The following is a 21,774-nucleotide window of genomic DNA, read 5'->3' as shown; positions in this document are numbered from 1 at the left end:
TACGAAAAGTACTTGCGGATAAAGAAACATGTAATATCCCGTAAACAATTTTATAATATTTGCAGTTTTGTCAAAAGCTTAATTCCAAACTTAAACTTGGATTTGGATCAAGATTGCAAGTATTAAGTTTGAATCGCAAAAATTAAATCAATTTATTTTACTTTTGAAAATTAAATTTATAGTTATAAAAGGTTGAAATCTTTAAATTTGATCGAGAGTTTGAGAAATTTAAATTATTTGATTTGAGCAGATTTGAACAGTTTCTCATAGAAACTTATTCTTTGTTCAAATCGAATAAGCTAAATTGTCCAGAAAACCATGTAAATAATAAAAAAATAAAAAAAAATAATAAAAAAAATGATTTGATTTTAGAGCAAATTCAATAATTTTAACGATCGATGAAAGTAAGTTCTCTAATTTTTGCCTTATACTAATCTAGTTTAACCATTATACAGATTTTCGGATGAATTTTCAAATTTTTCTATTTAATACATTAAAATTTATATGTAAAAGAACTACGTACGTGGTTAAACAAAGGACAGCAAAGAATCAAAGAGTTTTCAAAAAGGCAATAATCATATAAAAACAATCTGGAAAAAATTGTGCCTAAATCTATATACAGTGAGCGAAATAAGAATAGCACCACTATGTTTTTTGCTTGTAAAAATATGAATGATTGAAAATTACGAAAATTTTCTTCCACAGTTTGTTCTGAAATGCTTAACGGATAAATCAAGCATAAGTTTACTTTTTTTGGACGTAGCAATTGGCGTTGAGGACCGAAAATGTGAAAAAAGGGTGCGAAATAAGAATAGCACCACTTCAGTTTTTCCACAAAAACAAGATTATTTTTAAAAATTTACTGAGTAAAAGTGTATAATAATGCTTCTACGAATTATTTGAATAGATAACTGCATTTTAAGGAGTTTTCCAGAATTCCAAAGGTTTTCAAAGATATTAAAAGGGGGTTCCAAGAGATGCTCCTTTAACTTTAAGGAATTTGATATTCGAGCTATAAAACTTTATCAAACTGCCTTAAGACTCAGCCGTCTTAAGAGCTAGAGGTCTGAAATTTGACATGGATGCTCATTAGGACCAGGAATGATGAAAAATGTTTTCAGATTTTCGGATGACCCCTTTGAAGGGGGTCGTCCATACAAGACAAATAATGTTTCCGCGATATTGACGTTACTTTTCGTCGGATTGTGTTGAAAATTTGCACATGAGTGTTTTGGAAGACGAGCAATCGATTTCAGGTGTCAAATTTTGTGTAAGGGGTCAGCCAAAGGGGTCGTCCATATTAACTGTTGGCTGTTTTTGCGGTATTGACTTTATTATACATCGTATTCAGATGAAAATTGGTACACGATAGTTTTGAGTGACGTACAATCGATTTGAGGTACTTAGTGTAAGGGGCCAGCAAAAAGGGTCGTCCATATTAACTTTTCAATATTTTTGTGATTTTGACGTTTTTCCCGATGTATAATGATGGGATGAAAATTTGCTCATTGGAGTTATTAGGGACAAACAATTGATTTCACTGATCCAAATTAAAATCAGGGGTCAGTCACAGGGGTCGTCCATATTAACTATTCACTGTTATTGCGATATTGTCGTAATTATACATCGGATTCAAATGAAAATTGGTACACAAGAGTTTTGAGGGACGAGCAATCGCTTTCAGATGTTAAGTTCAGTGTAAGGGTCCGGCAAAGGGGGTCATCCATATTAACTTTTCAATATTTTTGCAATATCGTCGTTATTATACATCGGATTCAGATGAAAATTTGCACACGGTAGTTTTCAGGGACGAGCAATCGATTTCAGATGTCAAATGTTTTGCCAGAGGTCGACGAAAGGGGTCGTCCATATTAAATAATTTTTCACTGTATTTAGCAATATTTACGCTATTATGCAATGGATTGCTTTGAAAATTTGCACACGGGAGTTTTGAAGGAAGAGCAATCGATTTCAGATATCAAAGATTGTATAATAGGCCATTGAAAGGGGTTTAACTTTTTGGAAATAAATGCGTTGTTATGTAATAATCGAGTCGAAATTTAAACACGGTGTTTTTTTGGCATGGTCAATTGATTCCTAATTTCAAATTTAGTAGCAGACAACAGAAAATGTGATCATGCAATATTTTTGCAATTATTACTTAACAATGAATTCGGAAGTGCATCTGGAAAATGCTTGGCAATTGACTTTCATACGAACTGTTCATGACATTTTCCAAACTGAAAGCGGAACGGAGTTCGTGTGGGATCAGCTAGTATTATAATACAAATCAATTTCATTTTAAGTTTCTTTTCGTCTTCAATTATTAAAGTCCTTTTGCAAACTCTTTGCTTCAACAGTGATCGTGGTTAGGAAAAAGAGCTAGTTTATCAAGGAAGAAATTTGGATTTTTATGTTACTTGATCCATTTTTATTAGATGTTTATCCAATGCCTTATAGAAATAGAAGTTTCTTTAGGAAATGTCTAGAAGCATAGGAGGTGTAGGGGAATCCTGATCGCTCCATTTACCAAAATGGATCTCTACCTTTCACCTACTATTACAACTCCTTCCTTGGATACTTGAATATGGATTCGCAGACGTATAGACGGTTTCCATTGTTGGTGATACTAACTTTTCTCTGGTTCTGACTATTTCAATTTTTTTGGAGTATGCAGGAGCGAGAGGTTGAACTTAAAGAGTATTTTATTTAATCCTTCCTGTTTTCCTATTGACTACTAGGACGTGGCCGGCGCCGTGTTTAACCATATAAACCATATTAAAAAGGAAGAGCATCAGTTTTGTACAATGAGAATGGTTGCTAATCCCAAGCACCATTCTTTTTGACTTTGTATAAAATTGATGGCCTGATAAATCACGGAGTAGCAACTATTGGCGACGTGGAACTTGTTCTGCTTAGTCATGCCAGCGATCATGGAATACATAGTTTGAAAACAAATGTAATAAATACGAAGTTCCTCTAGAATCGATTAAAAAAAAACTTGTAAAAGAAGCATTTTGAGTTCAATGATTTAAGGTGGATATGAGTAGTCAATCAAGCTAAGCTTCAAATTCAATTTAATTTTTAACGTGTCTGTAGATTTAGTTAGTTCCGTTTCAGAGTGATATCATCACAATTTTAAATGTTCACAATTAAAAAGATTTCGCAATTCGGATGATATTTACTGCCCGGCTGGGTATCAATAAACGATTAAATCAATTGTTTATTTGCTCCCCTCCTGTTTTTCTACGTCGAATTTACACATTGTTAAACCCAGCGCTTGGACGAATCTCATAAACTAAACGAAGCGCTCGCATTGAAATGTTGCTTTTATTTTCAGCAAACCGTGGCCGATAATTGAAATCAATTTTAATTAGCATTCACGGCTTCTGAATCAGCTAATAATACCCGAACAGCAAAAGCGGCACAAGAAAAGCGCCCCAGCAGCAGTGGCTGGCTGGACACATCAAAAGTTTTTGGATGGTTTGCGAACTCCCCTCATGGGAATCGGCAACTATGGCGCTCAGTAGGTACTTGAAAGAAGCTAACTTTTTGCCCCGGGAATCTGGGAACCGAATCTGGGTGGATGAGTCAGTAAAAATTGGGCCCATACATGAACGACGACCAACGACGGTACCCAGCAGTGGCCACTTTATCGTCATCGCTTTCGGAGGTAATCATCGTAAAAATTGGCTGAGACCACACAATGGAAAATTTAATTTCCCCCTTAAACATGTAAGCTGTTTCCCGGGAAGTTTTGTGAGGTGGCGCTTAACTTAGTAACTGACTGACTGTTAGAATCTTCCGTTTTCCTCGACTGCAGCAGCAATCAAAACGCAATCGGAAGGCAAATTGAATCTTGATCGGAAATTGAAAGTGCAACATCATCGTTACGTTTTCCCCTTGAAAAAAGGAAAAATATAAGAACCAACTGTGCTTCTGCAGTTCCGACCAAGAACATGCAAAGCAACAGCATATCATCCAAGCAAACTGGGTGTGAATTTTCGAAAGTTGCTCCATGTCAATTGTGCACTGGTTGTTGTCGTTAAGTCAAAGTCTGCTGCCTGGCCTGCCTTTAAGTGGTGATGCTGCTTTGAGAAAATTTTCCCATATATCCCAATCGCGTTTTGTAAACAAAAACCATCCCAAGTAAACGGGCAACAATCGATCGCGACATCGCGATTAAAAATAATATACACTCGTTCTCTTTTTTGTGGATACTCGTTGGTTCGCTTATCGCGCTTATTGCTTCACTTTGCGCAGTCTTCGCAAGGGGCCCGATGAAATCCCTTTGTTTTCATATCCGGATAATTTTCACCGAACCACTATTATTACATTATTAAATATCCTTCTTCCTAGCGATTCGAGGCAATCTTCATTTCCCGGATGCGATGGTTCTCAAATATTTTGTTAGAAATGTGGATGAGCATATGAACTCACAATATAATCAATGATTGGAATTAAGCTATCTTGCATATTGAAACAATTGTAAAAAATTCTCAACTGTTATTTACGATTTCAAATGTAGAAAACTGATAAAATTTCAATGAGTTTTTATGATTTAAAAATAACCAAAAATGAGGCATTAGCAAATTTTTAAATTTTCTGGTAAATACAAAACCCCGGCTTAAATTGTCAGAAATTTCCACTTTAACATTTGTCTATTGCCTATTCCCAGCTAACAAGAAATCGTAATACAAATGGTAATTTAAATCGTGTAAAAAGATATTTTCGATCACCATCGTAAAAATGTTTTAGTTTATTGAGTGATTTTTTATCACGATTGAATTTCGACACGCTTTGTCAAAAAACAAGTTGAATCAGCCAAATGATAAGTTAGTTTGAAAATATGCTGCGATAAGATGCGAAAATTGTTTTTTTTTCATATAAATTATGTTACGTAGTGGATATTGTACCTCTTTTATTTCAAAAGTCGCTAATATTACTACCAACACTTTTGCGCCATCTGCGAATGCCAAGATATTTTGCCCGGACTCTTACCCCAGGCGAATTACATTAGAATTTAAGAGCAATTTCGAAAATTGCAATTGATAAAATAGAAACTGATCGGAGTTAAGAAAATATGTTTATGGTTCATACTGGTCGAAATTATCATCTAATCAATTCCTTTTACCCCACTCCTAACTAAAATTATTTTGTTAGGATACAGAGGTAGCCTTGGTCCTACAGCACAAAATAGATCTTTCTCTTTTTGCAATCTCTCCATTGATTACTTGGACGTGGCCGGCATCGTTATTGGCTGTCAAAGAGAGAGCATATTTTTTGTGCAGTGTAAATGAGCTGCTAATCCCAAGCACCATTCATTTGACCTCTAATGAGGAACTTGTTCTACTGATCCGCGCCTACGATCGTGGAATTTGAAGTGCATATAGTGTGAATTGTTTAAAAAAAGCAAAAAGCCTTCAGAAATATTATTTTCAAACTTCGATAGCGCATTTCAGGTTCAACGATTAAAGCTAAATATACTGCTAAATAGATGCGAATTTGCATTGTGGTAAGATGACGAAGAGTGGACTCGGGGAACTCGAGTTCTAGTCTTGGACGGTGCATTTTTTTATATTACTCAAATTACTTATAATCTTTTGTTTGGAATAATATGTTTATCGGTTCCATATTTGTGTCTATTTATATGCTTTTTTGGTAAGTTTAAAACGATCATTTCATCTGGTACCTATGAGTAATGAGTATGAGAAATTCTGTTGTTCTTCAGATATATGTACAACTTGAATGTTTGGTGGGTTACCCATTGCCTATCACATATTGTCTATTGCATCTTTCTTATTTGCTATTGCCTCAAGTTCTGTTGTTTATTTTATTTATTTTATTCAACGTTTCAAAATTGGTAGCGCAGTTTTCAAGAACGCCTATTGTTAAATTCATTGATCCAATGGAGTATTTTAAAATCGTTCACCTATCAGTAAACTGAATTGGGCGTTTGAGAAACACCGTCGACGTGTAATGGACGTTTCGTTCTGGATTGTTCACAGCGATCACGCGACGACTTTCCCAAACGTGCAAAAAAAAACACTACCAGAACCAGATATGCAGATTATTATTATATTTCGATCATTATTCAGAGTAGATACTGGCACACACGTTCACATGGAAGGTGGATCGTCCTTCGACCTCGCTGAGCAGCGGCTCGCAAAAAAAGAGTCATGCTTTAAATTAACTCCGTCGTATACCACTTTTTTGTGCTTTCGTTACCCTCTGTGAGCATCATCGACATCGTCGTATCAGCAAAAGCTCATAAGAGGTACCCACTCTCGCGCGAGTACAGATTATCATGTTTTTACTTTCGCGATCACCTCCATCCAAGCCTTTATTATGGTTGCTTCTTTTCAGGTTAACATTCGCGCACGCTGGAACCGCATGAAGAACAGAAAAAAAAATCACGCGGCCTGAGAGCAACGAGATCGATTAACGCTGATCCCGATGATGTTCCTCCGGGCAAGGCTGTTCATTGTTCTTGCGGGTTGATTTCTTGAGCTTCGAGATTTTTTTTTCTTCTCACTATCGTTCCCTAATAGCTCGTTGTTTTCACCGTTCCACAGGAGATATATGGGCTCATGTGATCGTTTTCATTCATACAGCTTCCCTGGGCACATGTTTTGGGTCTTTTTTGTGTGTCTTCGCTTCGCGAGGCTAACAGACATTATTGGGTGGAGATTTCGTTCGCCCCCATTGTCAAAATTTGAATTTTCCCACCGTGTGAATCTGGCATGAAATCATCACAGCCAGGATCAACTTAGTTTGTTGTAACGAAAAAAAAAATCCAAAATGATCATGATGTTTTAAAGGATTGATTGTAGGTACTGATTGTCAATGTGAAGATTGCTTTTCACATCAGGATAATGATATGAAGTTTGTATGGGGGGGTGTATTAAACGTGAACAATTTCGTCTAGTTTTGTTAATATGTATAGGAGTTCAGATTGCAAGGCTATGCCAGTTTCAAATAAAGAATTTACAAAAAAAAATGTTTAAGTGTCTCTCTTTTTGTTTTGTTGAACATGCATCATAGGATCTCAATGAAACTTGATGTTTCATCGAAGGGATTCCATTACCCAACAAACATTTTTGTAGGTATATTCTCTACAACTTTGTTATACGTTTCATAAACATTATAGAATGATTTGATAGAAAGTCTCTTTGATTTTTAAACCTTATTTGTCCACTTTTCAACTTGGTTTTTGCATGAATGCCTAAAGTTAATCTTAGCTTAGCAAGCTTTGCTTAGCCTGTGTTTCCATAAATTTATAATAATTGTTTTCCGGATACATGGGTTGTTTCAAGCAAACATTACATAATGTGTTATAACTCTATCATTAATCGGAACAGTTATTTTTCATTATTTCAACCCAAAAAAAAAACTGACTCAAGACATAGCATAATTGGAAAAAATTGCATGAAAAAAAGAAGCTCACAAGTTGAAGCATGCTTATGCTTATTTTTATGATACATACACAGCCAGATCTTGTCAGCATCCCGGTGAGTAGTAAAAGTATATTTACTACACATCTTTACTCGGCCGGGCCCACTGTGCAGTATTAGATGCAAAGACAACTGGATCACAGGGAGGAAGAAATGTGGACAACAATACCATCTCTAGTGATTGACCTTAGATATAGCACCATCGTTCGCTCTTGAAAAGAAACGTTGATAATATCGAAAAAACAATATTATCTTCACCTTCATAAAATCCTTTGAAAAAAAGTTAACTTTTCAAAAGATTATATGAATAAAAAAACCTTCTCATACACATACCTTTTATTGAATAACTTTACTGTTTACTCGTTAGAAACCAGTTTTCACATTGATTAAAATAATTAAGATGAAACAAATCGTCAAATTCAATTGCCTCAGCATAAAAATTAAATTTATTACTAAGCAAACATTGTATTTCGAAAACTTCATATCCTTCCCTTTCATCATGGTAAAATTTTTGCTCAGCAAGCCTTGACTTTTCCAAGCCTGATTGCAAACAAAAAAAAGAACGAGAATACTAACATAGCCCAACAGCAGATTCTGTAATGTTTTTTCAACTTTTTCACAAATATTTTGTTCAGCAAACGGATTCAAGCGTATTTCCTGTTTCATTGAAATGCTTAGTTATTTGTACATTTGATTTTTGTTCCGTTCCGTTCAGCAAGCAGATTGGGAGAACGAATGAGACAGTAATGGAGAAACAAGAAACACGAATAGAAGTCTCATATTTTCAAGATTTCCCACTTCCCCAAAACTTTTCCACTTTCACTATTTTCACAGGTAAAACACAAATATTCGGGGATTTGTCCTTGCGGATAAGATTCCAAAACCATAAAACTTTCAACACCCCTGAAAATTTCCCATCGAACGTTTTCCGACACCATATATTCTTATTCTAGTTAAGTCAGATGGTGGCCTTTAATCGGAGTTTCACTTGATTTTCAATTGAAAGAATAAAGTTTATAAAAATTTCTACAGACGAAATCGCGGAAAATTTTCTACGGTCGGAAAAACGCGTGCGTTGCAATAAAGTCAATGCCTACTCATCTTAGAAGCTCACAAGTTGAAATAAATACCTACTAAATTCTCAACCATTTGCGCGTGATAAATTAAGACATACGCGATTATTTTTAAATTTTTCAAAAAAAAGTTGTCTTTCTACATTGCATTACGTAGTTCGAAATTCTGAAATACATAGCAGATAAATGGTCAATCTTAACAGTAACTGCACAAATGGCCTTTGGCCCATGGAATTGAAAGTAACATTTGTTCGAATTTTGAGGACGACCTTGGATAAAGTGTTTTAATAGACGATTGAATCAAGTATTCAATCATGAAAAATTTTAACTTCATATTTGCTTCAATTATTTCAAAATGTTGTATGTACTTACCGTAAGCTTTATCACGCATTTCGCTATCGCTGTTATCTGAAAACAAAATAGAAAAGCAAAATAAATTTAATAATTTGAGTTCCATTCTGTTTAATCAAACAAGGATCAGCTCTAAATAATTTTGGATATTCAGATTTCGCAGTTCGATACTTATTATGAGGATGCTGTTGATGAACGAAATTTGTTGATGAAAGAATCCACATACAAAACAAATCATCTCCCAGAAGAATGTTCCAGGAGGAACAGACGGAGAGAAGAAAAAAAACACGATAGCTCCGATGATCTCGACTTCCGTACCCATTCATCGCCATTCATAAAACCACATCGAATTGGAGCAATTTGGAGTTGATCGCTTCAAAGGTGATAGAGACTCTTTATGAGAGTTATTTTTCCCATCTCAAAAAAGTACACACATGGCAACGGGCGGACGCGAACAATAGTAGGTACAGACGGGTTTTTTTTTCGTTATTCCTCTTAGCCTTTTAGCAAGGAAAAATCTTTTCATCAAAATTAAGGTAAAAAAGTGTGAATGAACCATGCATAATTTGAATTGAAAGAGAGAGGGGGAATTCGGAAGCGAATTTGAATTTCTCTCATTGAAGATAATTTTGCAAATTAAATTTTGTTTTTGATTCCTGGAAAAGAAGGTTTAAATTTGAATTCCTTTTAAATTGAAAGTTATTTTGAAGCCGATTTTATATTTTGATTTGTTTTTCGTAAAAAAAATTTAATCCGTTTTTTGTTAAGTTCTTCGAAATTCTACTCCATTCTTACTGAATATTTTATACCTTATTGAATACCGTAAACTGGGGGAACTTTGATCAGCGGGGTAACTTTGATCAACATGAAATTTTTGCAGATAATCATCATTAACTAAGTTTAAAGTTAAAATATCTGAAAACTGTTTACTACGTTTGAAAGCCTATAAATTAAGTTACAAATAAGCTTAATTTGGTTTTTATTAGAAGATTTTTTATATTACTTCAAATGTAATTTTAAAATCCTAAAATATCTTGGTTTTTGAAGGCTCACAAACAAACATCTCTCCTGACCAAATTTAAGCATTTAGGAGCAAATGGGTTGTTTAATGTGAAAGTTCCAATTTTTTTCCTTGGTTTGGGTTTAGTTTAAGTGTTATTTTTATGGTCATTTGATGATAATTTTTGGATATTGAAAATAATTGGTCATTTTCCATGAAAAAGCTCGTATAGAAAAAATGGCTAAAAACCCTATCAAATGATTAAGTTTGAGTAAGTAACTGCTAAGTAACAGGAATCTTCATTCGTCTTTAAGACAGGCTTCAATAACAAAAGTTAGCACACGTGGTTGCCCACAGGGAGGTGTACTATCACCTCTTTTGTGGAACCTAGTTGCAGACGGCTTGTTGAGAAAACTCAATGACCGTGGAATACCAACCTATGGATTCGCAGATGATTATCTTCTGCTGGTAAGAGGTTTGTGCATAAGCACATTATTTGATATAATGCAACAAGCTCTGCGCTCTGTTGAACGATGGTGTTCTCATGTAGAACTTTCAGTTAATCCTCTAAAAACTAATATGGTTTTATTTACTAAAAAACGTATCACCCGCGGGGTGCGCCCTCTGCTGTTTTATGGTTCCGAAATCACCGTGTCTAATCAAGTTAAATATTTGGGTGTCATTCTTGACTCCAAATTAAACTGGTCTGATCACATCGAATTCAGAATCAAAAAAGCATGCATGGCCTTCGGACAATGCCGACGTGCAATCGGAAAAAACTGGGGACTCAAACCCAAACATATTCACTGGATTTATTCCACAATAGTAAGACCAATTCTGGCCAATGGGTGTCTAGTGTGGTGGCAGAAAGGAGAAGTTGCAACAGTTCGGACTAAACTAAATCACCTTCAAAGAATGTGTCTTTTGGGGATGTCCGGATCGTTCACTACAACTCCTACTGCAGCACTAGAGGCTCTGTTTTCTATCAAACCTCTACACTTGTTCCTAAAACAGGAAGCCTTCTCATGTGCTTTTCGTCTACAGGCAGTTGGTCTCTGGCTGTCAGGAAATATCGAAAGATCATCGAGTCATACAAATGTGTGGCCTGAATTAGTTAGATTAAACAAGTTTAATCTAGCGCCAAACGATTTAACACTCTCGAGTAGTTTTCCCTACATGGGGTTTAAAGTCAAATTTCCTTCTCCTCAAGAATGGTTATCAGGTTTCGTAGAGGACCAAATGTCCTCTCATATTGTATTCTATACTGACGGTTCATTATCAAACGGCCGTGCAGGTGCAGGAATTTACTGTCACGAGTTGAACATAGAATATGCTCAACCTCTAGGAAAATATTGTACAGTCTTTCAGGCTGAGCTATATGCTATTATGTATGGAGTGCAAATTGCACTTCAAAAGAAGATTATGTTCAGAACAATTTATTTCTGTTCAGATAGCCAAGCAGCTATCAAATCACTCAGTGCTTCCAGTTCTAGATCAAAACTGGTAATCGCATGCCGGAAAGCAATCGAAGAACTTGCTGAAGGCAATGGATTAAACCTTCTATGGGTACCCGGACATAAGGGAATTTTTGGAAACGAATGCGCCGACGAACTCGCTAGAGCTGGGTCGGAAAAGGAATTTTACGGACCAGAGCCGGCTGTCCCAATATCACCATGTTGGTTCAGAAACCAAATTCAAACTTGGTCCTCTAACCAACATGAACGATACTGGGAAGAGTTGGACACTTGTCGTCAAACTAAACTATTTTTAGAAAAACCATCTCCAATCATATCGAGTTACTTATTAACTTTAAATAAATCTCATTGCAGCATCTTGATCAGAGCACTCTCCGGTCATTGTAAACTCAACTATACTATCACATGCACAACATTCAGCGTGCTGAATCTCCAGTATGTGTTAGTTGTGAATCAGATGTGGAAGATCCCTTCCATCTTATATGTAACTGTCCCTCATTTGCCAGACTACGTTTTCGTACTCTGGGATCTTACGCTTTAAGCGAATCTGAGTTTAAGAAATTAAACTTAAAAAACATTCTATCATTCCTTACCGAATGTAGAAAAGAGCTTTAATGCTAATAATCCCTAGTGGAAAGGCTTTATGCCATCTTAAATAGATTGAATTTATTTCTTCCTTTTATAGGTTTTTCAGGTTTCTCAGGTAAATGATGAAATCTTGGATAAAAAAAAGGCTAGGCACAATTTTCCCGTATGTTTGGATAACGTGCCCCATTCTGATACCTGATACCTGAAGTTTGAAGAAAAAAAGAACATGGAAACAGTGCGAAGACTCAGAGAACTGCATGAAGATAAAATTTCATTTGTTTTTGAGGCAAAAAAATATAAAGAAATGTTTATAATTTTTGCCCCTAAATGTATGCAGCAACATTGTCCATCTTTTGAGTATATTTGTTTTTGAAAGAAAACGTTGAAAAATTCAATCGAGTCCAAACAAAAAATACTGTTATCGATATTTTGAGCCTTCTGTGCTAAATGGCATCAAAACAATAAATTTGAAGATGTTGAGCTACGTTTAAACCAATGTGATCAAAGATACCCCGAAACTCGAAATCTGGTTTTGTAACAAACATTTAATTATGACCACAAATGTCGTATGAATTTACTGCAATCAATGAGCATGTTTGATACTCCTCACCTCAGTAAGGGTTTTAAAGCTTTTAGATATTACGAAAAAGCAACCCCTTCCAAAATATTCAAAAATGAATGAAAAAAGTGATCAAAGTTCCCCCAGTTTACGGTACTCATTTTGTTTTAATGGAATTTTTTTTTGATGCGATGCGAAAAACAACAAAAGTTTCCATTTGAACGACTAAGTAGGCGTATCATCAACAAACCTTTATCTGGAGATAATCGAATCTGCCTTCTTAGATATTTTTCGAACAATAAAAGAGGGTGTATTCTGAAAACATTCCTCTTTTTATAAATTGCCAAATTTTCATAAATCTCAAACAATTGATTTATAAATAATTTTCAATTATTTATTTTTTTATCTAGCTAAAATTAACTTCTACAAACAAATAAAATATAACTTTGAATGTCGTTCTGATTTTGATAATTTATTTTCAATTTCGTTTTCTAACAAATAACAAAAAATGTATATGAATTCTTTCGATTGACTGACAGGTTCCAAGATCGCCAGCTCCCGATCGGGACTGTCTTCGAAGAGAAAAAAGAAAAAAAAACCCGCCATACAATTCCGGCACATCTCCCTCGCCAGTCAGGAAGTTTGAAATTATCCATAATTACCGTCAACAATGAACGTTAACACCGTTTCGCCCTCTCGTTCGCTTGATCTGTTTCATGTTTTTTTGGACAAACTCAATCATTTTCGTCGTTTTTTTTTGTGAGTTGCTACTCTGAATGAAGTTAAGAACAAATTATTCCTACGCTATCCAACGTGAGGCTGGCCAGGTTTAATGTCTATAACGCCGAAGTCGTTTCCATATATTCAAATAATCGGGGCTCATCTTAGCAAGCCGGACAAATCATCATAGAAGGCGCTGAGATTTCTTTCCTTTTCCATCCAACAGCATCATTTGTGGACCAGAGTTGAGCCATCGTCAGGCAGTAGAGAGTTGATTATTTCTTCCCCTCCGGGTTTCGGGAATAGTCGTGGAAAATGATGACGATAATACTGGGGATAGAGTCAATTTCTGAAATTTGAATTTTCAAATGAATTACCCCAAGAGTGAGTAAAGGCGGTCAGAAGCGATTCCGGACGCGGATGAAAGAAACATGACCATTAAATGTCCGGTGTTGGGAAGTCGCGAATGTAGAAGCCGAATAGAGCAAAATATAGATAGATTCAGAGTGGAAATTACCGTTCAAGCTGTCAGAAACTAGAAGAAAAAACAACAACAAATCATGTGAGGTGAGCCATCACTTCTACCCATCAAAGTAGGCACTTATGGACAGTTGCTTGAACTTAACGGATCAATCCGACGGCAAGCAAACATATCCATATTTTATCCAAAACAACAATTAGACGTTATGAATAAAACTCTAAACGTCAAGTTTTCAGACTAAAAAGCCAACGAAGCTCGAAAATTGCGATATCAATCTGAATTTCCATACACTCTAATTAGTAAGCAACCAATTAGATAGAGACTTTATATGTGTCCGTTTCGTCACATGTCCAGCAATGCAGAGAAGAAAACGGGCAAATCTCACAGCACCTCGTTTTGTTCAAGCTCTTTTTTATATGCTCCTACATTATTTCTGTTTGACATGACAGTTGCTTTTCCGTTGATATCAATCTTAATATTTAATTTCGGACCCCCGCATCAGCACCCGCTCTATTCAAATTTACAATTTCAAGTTTCCCGCGGCACTTGTTGTTGTATTACATTTTCTTCGAAGGGCGTTGTGTTAAATGCAAAGAACAAGAAGAAGAAGAAGGCACATGTCATAATTTTAATTCTCCCGAAGGGGCCGCCAATCAGTTTGGACGACACAGTAGGCGCGTTTTGGAACAGTTTTTCTTCTTCTGGAAATGATTGGGTCTGTTTACTGGGATCCTTCTTTTGGGATGCACTTGACTGCGTCTATTTTGAATGTTGATTCGATGGGGTTGAATTTCGCGCTCAGCCTACTGATGTTTGATTGATAAGTGTAGGCCTAGATTGTTTTGACCTTCGTTCCAGGTGAATTAAAAATTCAAATAAAATATTAATTTTATGTTATTTTTTAACATATTTCACACTTGAATCAGACTTTCGGGATGTACCAAACGCATCGAGTTTATTGAAATTCCTCTCACCAACAAGCTTTGATGTTGCGGAACAATCGATAGCGCCCGACTGCAGTTAAAACATTGTTAGAGCTGTTTAAAAGATCGCACTTAAGCATTTTTGTTTTTGTTTTAGGTGTTGGTGAAGTTTTCAACTGTTGAACGCCGGTTTTAATTTTCTTCGACATGCCCAGTTTCAACTCAAACTCGAGCTGAGCTGATGCGTTTATCCCAGTATCAGGTTTCCGTATCTCGCCAAAAATCGCTCATATATTAAGGCTTAAGCTTCGGACAGGCGAACACAAAATGCATAAAACCAATGTGCAAAAACATGAAAACCGTCATGCAAAATCATGCTAATTAGCTCTCATTACATTTTGAAAATATGTTCGCCTAACGCTTCAGCACAGCAGCAAAAAGAGAAAAAAAAAATGCGGCGCAACTCATTTGAGCTAAAAATTTGAATTTGGCTGAGTAAGAGCAAAGCCTACAGTGGATTACAGCAGCTTAAAAGTTCGAATGGAGATTAAGTACAGATATTTGTATGTAGATGTGTGTGTGTATTTGTAGTTAGTATAGTAACAACTCGGTCGAGAAATTTACTAAATGCCTAGTTGAACACGAAGACGTGCTGCCGTGTTGTGTTGGGCTGACTTCCGCTAAGTGCCTTGAGTCGGCTTAATGCTCAGCCATTTGGACTAATTTGAATACTGATGTGTGAGGAGAAGAAATGGGGCTCGTTGCTCGGTGATCTCTTTTTATGAGGAGTTTTTTTCCGGAGTAACTCACGGAACACAACACCTTCTTGGAGTAGCATGACGGGCAATTGACAGGAGTGTCAATCTGTCTGTTTTCAGAAATTTACGGCTTCAATTTGGTTGGTCAGAAGTGCTCAAGATAGTAAAAGGAGAATTGTGAAAGAGTTTGAATTAAAGTTGTGTGTCAAAGAATAGATTATTCTGGTGAAATCCCGAAGAATACATGAGAGAGCTATGTTACAAAAAAACCTGAGTAATCTTGAATGCGCTTCGTCAACGTGGTATAATCTAAGTACCCTAGTTCAATCCAAAAGTGAGTCGTCACCAAATTTTGTGTAGTTTAGTAACCGTCCCTAAATAAAGTGTTAAAACCTAAAAATGATGTGCAAATTCAAGTTCCAAGAAGCTTCCCAAGCAACCAAAAGTCCCATATCGACTTAAACGCGTTCCTCCAAAGTTCAAATTTCGCTGAACAAAGGTTCCAAAGGGAATTGATGCAGCCCGTTGCATAGAAGATAGCCTTCAAATCTTCTAAGCCAGCGGGTATGAGATCGAATCCCGGTCACGGCATACATAGTACACTTTCTGTGGGTTGGTGGGTTTAGCATTTGTAAGATCTTCATATCTTCGAAAGTTGTATGCTTAGAGTTAAGAAAAAGGAATCTCTTCGAGGAAATATCAAGTTTCATTGAGATCCTGTATGTGTTATCAATTTTCTCGAATGCGAGCATGTTAGTTACAAAATGTTCCTCAAATAGCCTTTCTGTGACCCGTCAATCGCATCACTCAGTATTAAAGCTACAAATTGGACCTCAAATAACCTTCAATGGTTACACGGCCAGCCAGTGGGAATATACTCGACCATGTTGTATGCTCAAAGAACATCACCGCTTCAACAATGAATGAGACGATCTGCACGGATATAAGCGAGCATAACATGATCGTTACCACACTGTCGAGCAGTATCGATAAAGATCTCCAATACTTAAGTAAAAGCATTGTCAACCACCACCAACTAAACGCAACGCGCTACCGAAAAGATTATATTTATAGCCGATAAATATAACGCGACCCGAAATCGTGCAATAAAAACAATAACAATTAGAGCAAAGGTGAAGAGGAACTGCCTGTGGATGACATCCGACGTCTGGAAACTAATAGAGAATTTGTTTTCAAGTGGTGGTGCACCGAGGCACTACCGGTAGTGCACTTTTTGCTGTTTTCATGCTCGTTTTCACGAAGAGTAGTGCACTGGTAGTGCACCATAAAGTGGACGGTGGAACACTCTGAAAATATTCGGTGTTGCTTGCGCTCTCACCAATACTATCATGAATTTTGACAGCACGTGCTTCCCGATGTAAACAAATATCAGCTGGTTGGTTTATTTCTATACCGCAAAATTGCGTTCGAGCTTTTCTCTTTATTATCCCGAAGAACGGAAACTTGTTCCGGATTCAATACCAGTGCCGTTTCCAACAGAGGCGGAGAATTTCACCTGGATGGCAGGTTCCAAAGCAAACAACGCTCCCAAGAAGAAATGTGCCCAGAAGGCTTGCTGCAATCGGTTCCAGGCGATGCCGAAAAAGAGCAGCAAATCCGAGTGCAAAAAGGCCAACCCAAAGATTTGGTGGAATCGCCCAAACCGAAAAGTTTTCTTATTCGGGAGGGTCCTATAAGTTGGTCTCTACAGCAAGAAGCGTTCAGCTGCATCGAAGCTACTCTGCTACAAGCCAGCTTCGAGCTGTGCCTTAGGGCGACGATGCTCGGTTGCGCCAAGTCCCAGATTTCCACGCGTTGCCCTTCAAAAACGGTAGTTCGAGACTACACCCGCATTGGGAGCTTGAATTTCGTTCGTTTCGGTCTGTTAGCAAAACTTTCTCCCCCGACTTCCGCGATTCGAGTTCGCCATTTTGACTTCCAAGATTTTTTTTTGAAATCTGAAAACGGAAATAGGTACTCGAACGAAGATGAGATTTGCGAGGAATAAACGTTCAAAATACCGGCAAAAACCTTCAAGCTGGGGTAACTGCAGTCTAGCAGCAGCAGCAAGCATAGACCGCCCAGAATCAGCCGGTATTGCAGTTATCATCAGAGCCAGAGGCGAATCTACCAAGCAAAATAAATCTGAAATCTTCACAATTCAACATAATATATAAATTCATGCTAAAATTTTCATATTATTTAAAAGACAATGATCAACTAAAGTAAATTTCATTTCAATTTTCGAAGTCAAACGAAAACAAATACCAGCTGTAATGGATTTTTGACAGCTTGATGTTTACTGTTGACACTGCCGATTTCACGTACACGAACAAAGGTGGGTGCAAAACTCGATTCATGCTCGTTTTCAGCGTGGAAGGTGCAACACTTTCGGGTGGTGAAAACAAATACGGTATAACAAAGACTAGATTGTACGTCTCGGTGGTCGAGTGGTTAGCGTGGTAAGACGGTAATCGCTGGTCCACTGATGGCATGGGTTCGATTCCCATCTCGGTACTGGGTATTAAATGTTAATCTTAAGTTGTCCATGTCATTTATTCAGTCTGTAAGCCTAAATCGGCTAAGACGGTGTGTGTCTCTTTTTAATTAAGAAGTTTTGCAAACGTCACCCTACGGATGAACACTCAAAGCAACTTCTAAAAGACATCCCGGAAGACTGGCAAAACTAAAAAGTCACTGTAAACGATCATACTTCCTTCCATTCCTGCAAACAGCAACACCAAAGCAATCTTGGAAATTCTTAAACGATGCCCTTGGCCGTAAGTCCAAATCGCATTATAATATGACGATCAAGATTGGAAATTAAATCGAAATCCAGATGGATCCAGCACAAGTATCAAACAGCATCAACGTTTACTTCTGCAATATTGGTCCCTTACTAACTGATTACATCCCAAGCAATCGAGACATTCAACAGTAAAATTCACTTAATTCACAACCATCGTCTTCTTTGTTTCTGAGACCGGCATCCGTCTCAGAGGTACTGTTAGAAATCAGCAATCTCGATCCCAACAAATCTCGTGGTGCTGACAATATTACCGTGGACACATCCATCACTTGGCGCTCTCCAAAATCCTGACAGATATCTTCAATCTAACAGTCGGAACCGGAGTTTATCACGACGCATTGAAACTAGCCAAGTAACTCCTATTTCCAAGTCTGGATACAACTCAGACGTTTCAAAGTGCCGCGCAATCTCAACGCTCTTAGTCTTGAACAAAATCCTGGAAAACTTCTTGTCAGTGCCTATCACGGTTCGACCTCCCACGCCAACTACTGAACTCCTGGAAGATGTATATGACGACTAGCTGGTGCCCTGTTTATGGACCTGAGGAAAGCATTCGATACAATAGACCACGCCTTGCTGTTGCAAAAATTGGGATGGTATGGTATACGAAGTCGGCCTCATCGGTTACTTAAAAGCCACATAACAGCTCGACAGCAATTCGTGTCTCTGAAAGGATGCTCAAGTAGCAAAAAAGATCATTGCAACGGGAGTACCACAAGGGAGTAACCTAGGCCCACTGATGTTTCTAGTTTTAATCAATGATCTGAACCTACATGGCAAAGTTCGGCTTTTTGCCAATGACACCAAAATTTCATTTAGTCATACCAACCAACCCCCTCCAGATAGTGGAATAGATTGGTAAAGACCTGAAAATCTGTAACCTGCTTTCGCTGAACCTATCAAAAACTTCGTATATGTTGTTCAACTCCGGTCGTCGCTCTATACCACAGCTGCCATAAATCCGTACAGGCAATACGATAATTGAACGAGTACGCCAGTTCAAATATTTGGAATCCTTATACATTGTACAAAATCGTGAAATAGCGAACGAACAGTGCGAAGCATTCCTTCGCAGAGCGTCAATATCAGAGCAAAAACCCGAAAAAGTGGTAATTTTGATGCTGATTCCAGTAATTTAAACATTATTTTTCTAAAGTAGCTTCTTCCAACGAAGAGGGAGTTACCATACAAAGCTGTTCTGTTAGCAGGTACAACGTATTTCCGTAAACGGCTATCTTGGGCATTAGTCAGTTTTTCGAAAAGAGCGGGGGAGTAACGAGTCGATATCAGCTTTCTCTGGAACAAATATGAACGCAAAGAGATTTTCCAAAGGACATCCAATGAGATTGTTCTGTAGATAGGCTCACACGTTCGAATCGATTCAGGCCGTTAGTATATCGCACGCAACAATTGAATGCAATATTCAGTTTCTGCAATGCTCCAGCGCTAGAACATCTCCAACAAGATCAGGGCTTTGAACAAACGAATTTAGAGTACGCAAAAAGCCGTATAGCGTAGATTTTGCCGCATTGTTGCATAATCAGGTCGTCCCAAAGCAAATTTTCGGCGAAGACGTATCGGAGACAAGGTTGTACAAATCACAGAAAATCTGTATTATCGCCGAATTTTGAGCAAAATTGCGTCACAGAATCTGTGTCAAAGATCACTTTTTTTTCTAAATTTCACAGCATACACTAATTTTTTAAATTTTGTACAAATTTTCAAAATTATAAATTTTTATGTCACTTTCGACTTTTTAATCCTGACCATAGTCTCCAATTTTCATTCAATCATTTGAATCTAGACTGCTTTGGAAGTTCACAATCGAATAACTTTTTTTGCTGCCAAATGAAAACTTATAAGTTGCTATGAAAGTCATGAAAGTCATGATGAAAAGACGAAATGTAAAGTGATTTTTTTCCTTTTAAAACTGTAAAATGTTTCCAATTTGTTGATGTTTCACATGATTTTCCAATAAACTACATAAAATTAGCTTCACAGGAAACTGGCACAGAAATTAAGATTCAAATCACAGAATATGAGATTTTTTTGTTAAAAGCACAGATTTTTTTCGGCATCCTTGATTTTGTCCAATGGATTTTTTCACCGTCCATGACTATATAGGGAAGTGTGCCTGCAGCGGCCTTCCTTCGGGATTTTGTGATGTACAAAGCGTTACTTTTGCTATGATTCGTACTAGCAGTCCATTCCCAAAACACCATGTTGCAACTCTGGCTAGATTTTCATTCACCCGTCTAATAATTTCATTTGAGTTTTGGCTTCGATCAATAGCATAGAACTGAACATCTCCAGCATATAATTGTATAAAGCAATGCATTAGTACAAGAGGCAGATCGTTTATGTAACAGGTGAAGAGAAGTGGCCCAAGAATGGACCCTTACGGTACGCTGGATGTGACAGGTGTTGCTTGTTAAACAATTAAATATTTAGGGTGCAGCTAAAGGTACATAAGATCTACAACAGTTCGAAGTATAAAAAGATTTCGTAAGAATGTGGGTTTCAGTTGTTGCTTTTGAAATCTTCCAAATTTTTGGTAAAACTGTGCAGTTTTAGGTCTTTCACGTATCTTGAGAAACACTTTCGCCTTGGTTCGGAATGGCAAACGAGGCTGCTCCGTTTAAATAGGAAGGTAAACAAACAATTACCCGTGCAATCGAACCGAATCCAAGAAACGCGGAGCCTTCCTCACTCTACATACGTACTCGTATGCGATATGGATTACACTGCTGCTAATAATTTGCATGGTTTTAAACTCATCCGGCGCATTCGTACTGATGTGTATTCTCATAACCGGGAGAGCGCCCATGGTTGAGTCGGCAACTACCGGCCAACCCAGGGTCTCTAATCACCTGCTGCTCGTCTTTCGAACGCCAGGGTAATCCAACCAACCACTCACAGTCAGTGGCATCAAAGCAGGCTGTTCGTCCGTGTGTTGATCACTTGGATGGGAAAAGTTTGCCGTGTTTGGCGTCACTTTGCATGTCGTTAGGTATACGTGGGGCCGTCTGTTAGTATTTATACCTGCTCTCCCCCTTTTCCTCCTACTATGTTCGACGAGGAAAACTTCGCAGATCATAGTAGCCGTTGCGGCGGGTATTGTAATTATTTACGGCGGCATTCCCTCTCTGTGTCGCCGTTCGCTGTAGGATGTCACAGAAAAAATTGAAGAAAAAAATCCGATCGTGGCTACTTGAAATCAAGGTAAATTATGAATATACCTACTCTATCCGCCTGTTCAAAATGGAGTGCTCTCTCACTCGCTTTGTGTCTCACTTCTCGTTATGGGCGATAATGATCTCGTGATGTCACATAATTACCATGTCGTGAGTCTGCTGTGCCCTGCTGTCTTGCTTGCGGTAAGCGTTATGTTTTGGGCCCCGCTTGATCCAAAACTGATTACATCTCGAGGGTATGAACAAGAGGGAGAGATAAAATCGAAATAACGCTCCCCATACAAACTAGAGACGGTGTAATAATATGCATACTGATCGTGTGCGTTGATCGTGTCCCGCGCGGATGTTCCAATAATGGGACAGGTCGTTTTGTAGTTTTCTTTTTTATT

General features: G+C 37.5%; 2 protein-coding genes across 4 annotated transcripts in view; one reads left to right on the top strand and one right to left on the bottom strand.

Moving 5' to 3' along the window:
• LOC129745692 (60S ribosomal protein L9) overlaps positions 1 to 21,774 on the top strand; it is a 285,451-nt gene that overhangs the window by 18,918 nt on the left and 244,759 nt on the right. The gene's annotated exons all lie outside the window — the stretch shown is intronic.
• Positions 1 to 21,774, bottom strand: part of LOC129745684 (POU domain protein 2-like) — a 202,635-nt gene that overhangs the window by 151,765 nt on the left and 29,096 nt on the right. For all 3 annotated transcript variants that reach the window (XM_055738959.1, XM_055738960.1, XM_055738961.1), the window contains exon 3: positions 8,900 to 8,935. In XM_055738959.1, coding sequence (XP_055594934.1) covers positions 8,900 to 8,935 — 36 coding nt within the window. The remainder of the gene's footprint in view (positions 1 to 8,899; positions 8,936 to 21,774) is intronic.

The sequence above is a fragment of the Uranotaenia lowii genome, chromosome 2, assembly GCF_029784155.1.
Source record: "Uranotaenia lowii strain MFRU-FL chromosome 2, ASM2978415v1, whole genome shotgun sequence".
Classification (NCBI taxonomy): Eukaryota; Metazoa; Arthropoda; class Insecta; order Diptera; family Culicidae; genus Uranotaenia; species Uranotaenia lowii.
This window is presented reverse-complemented; position numbering and strand designations above follow the sequence as displayed.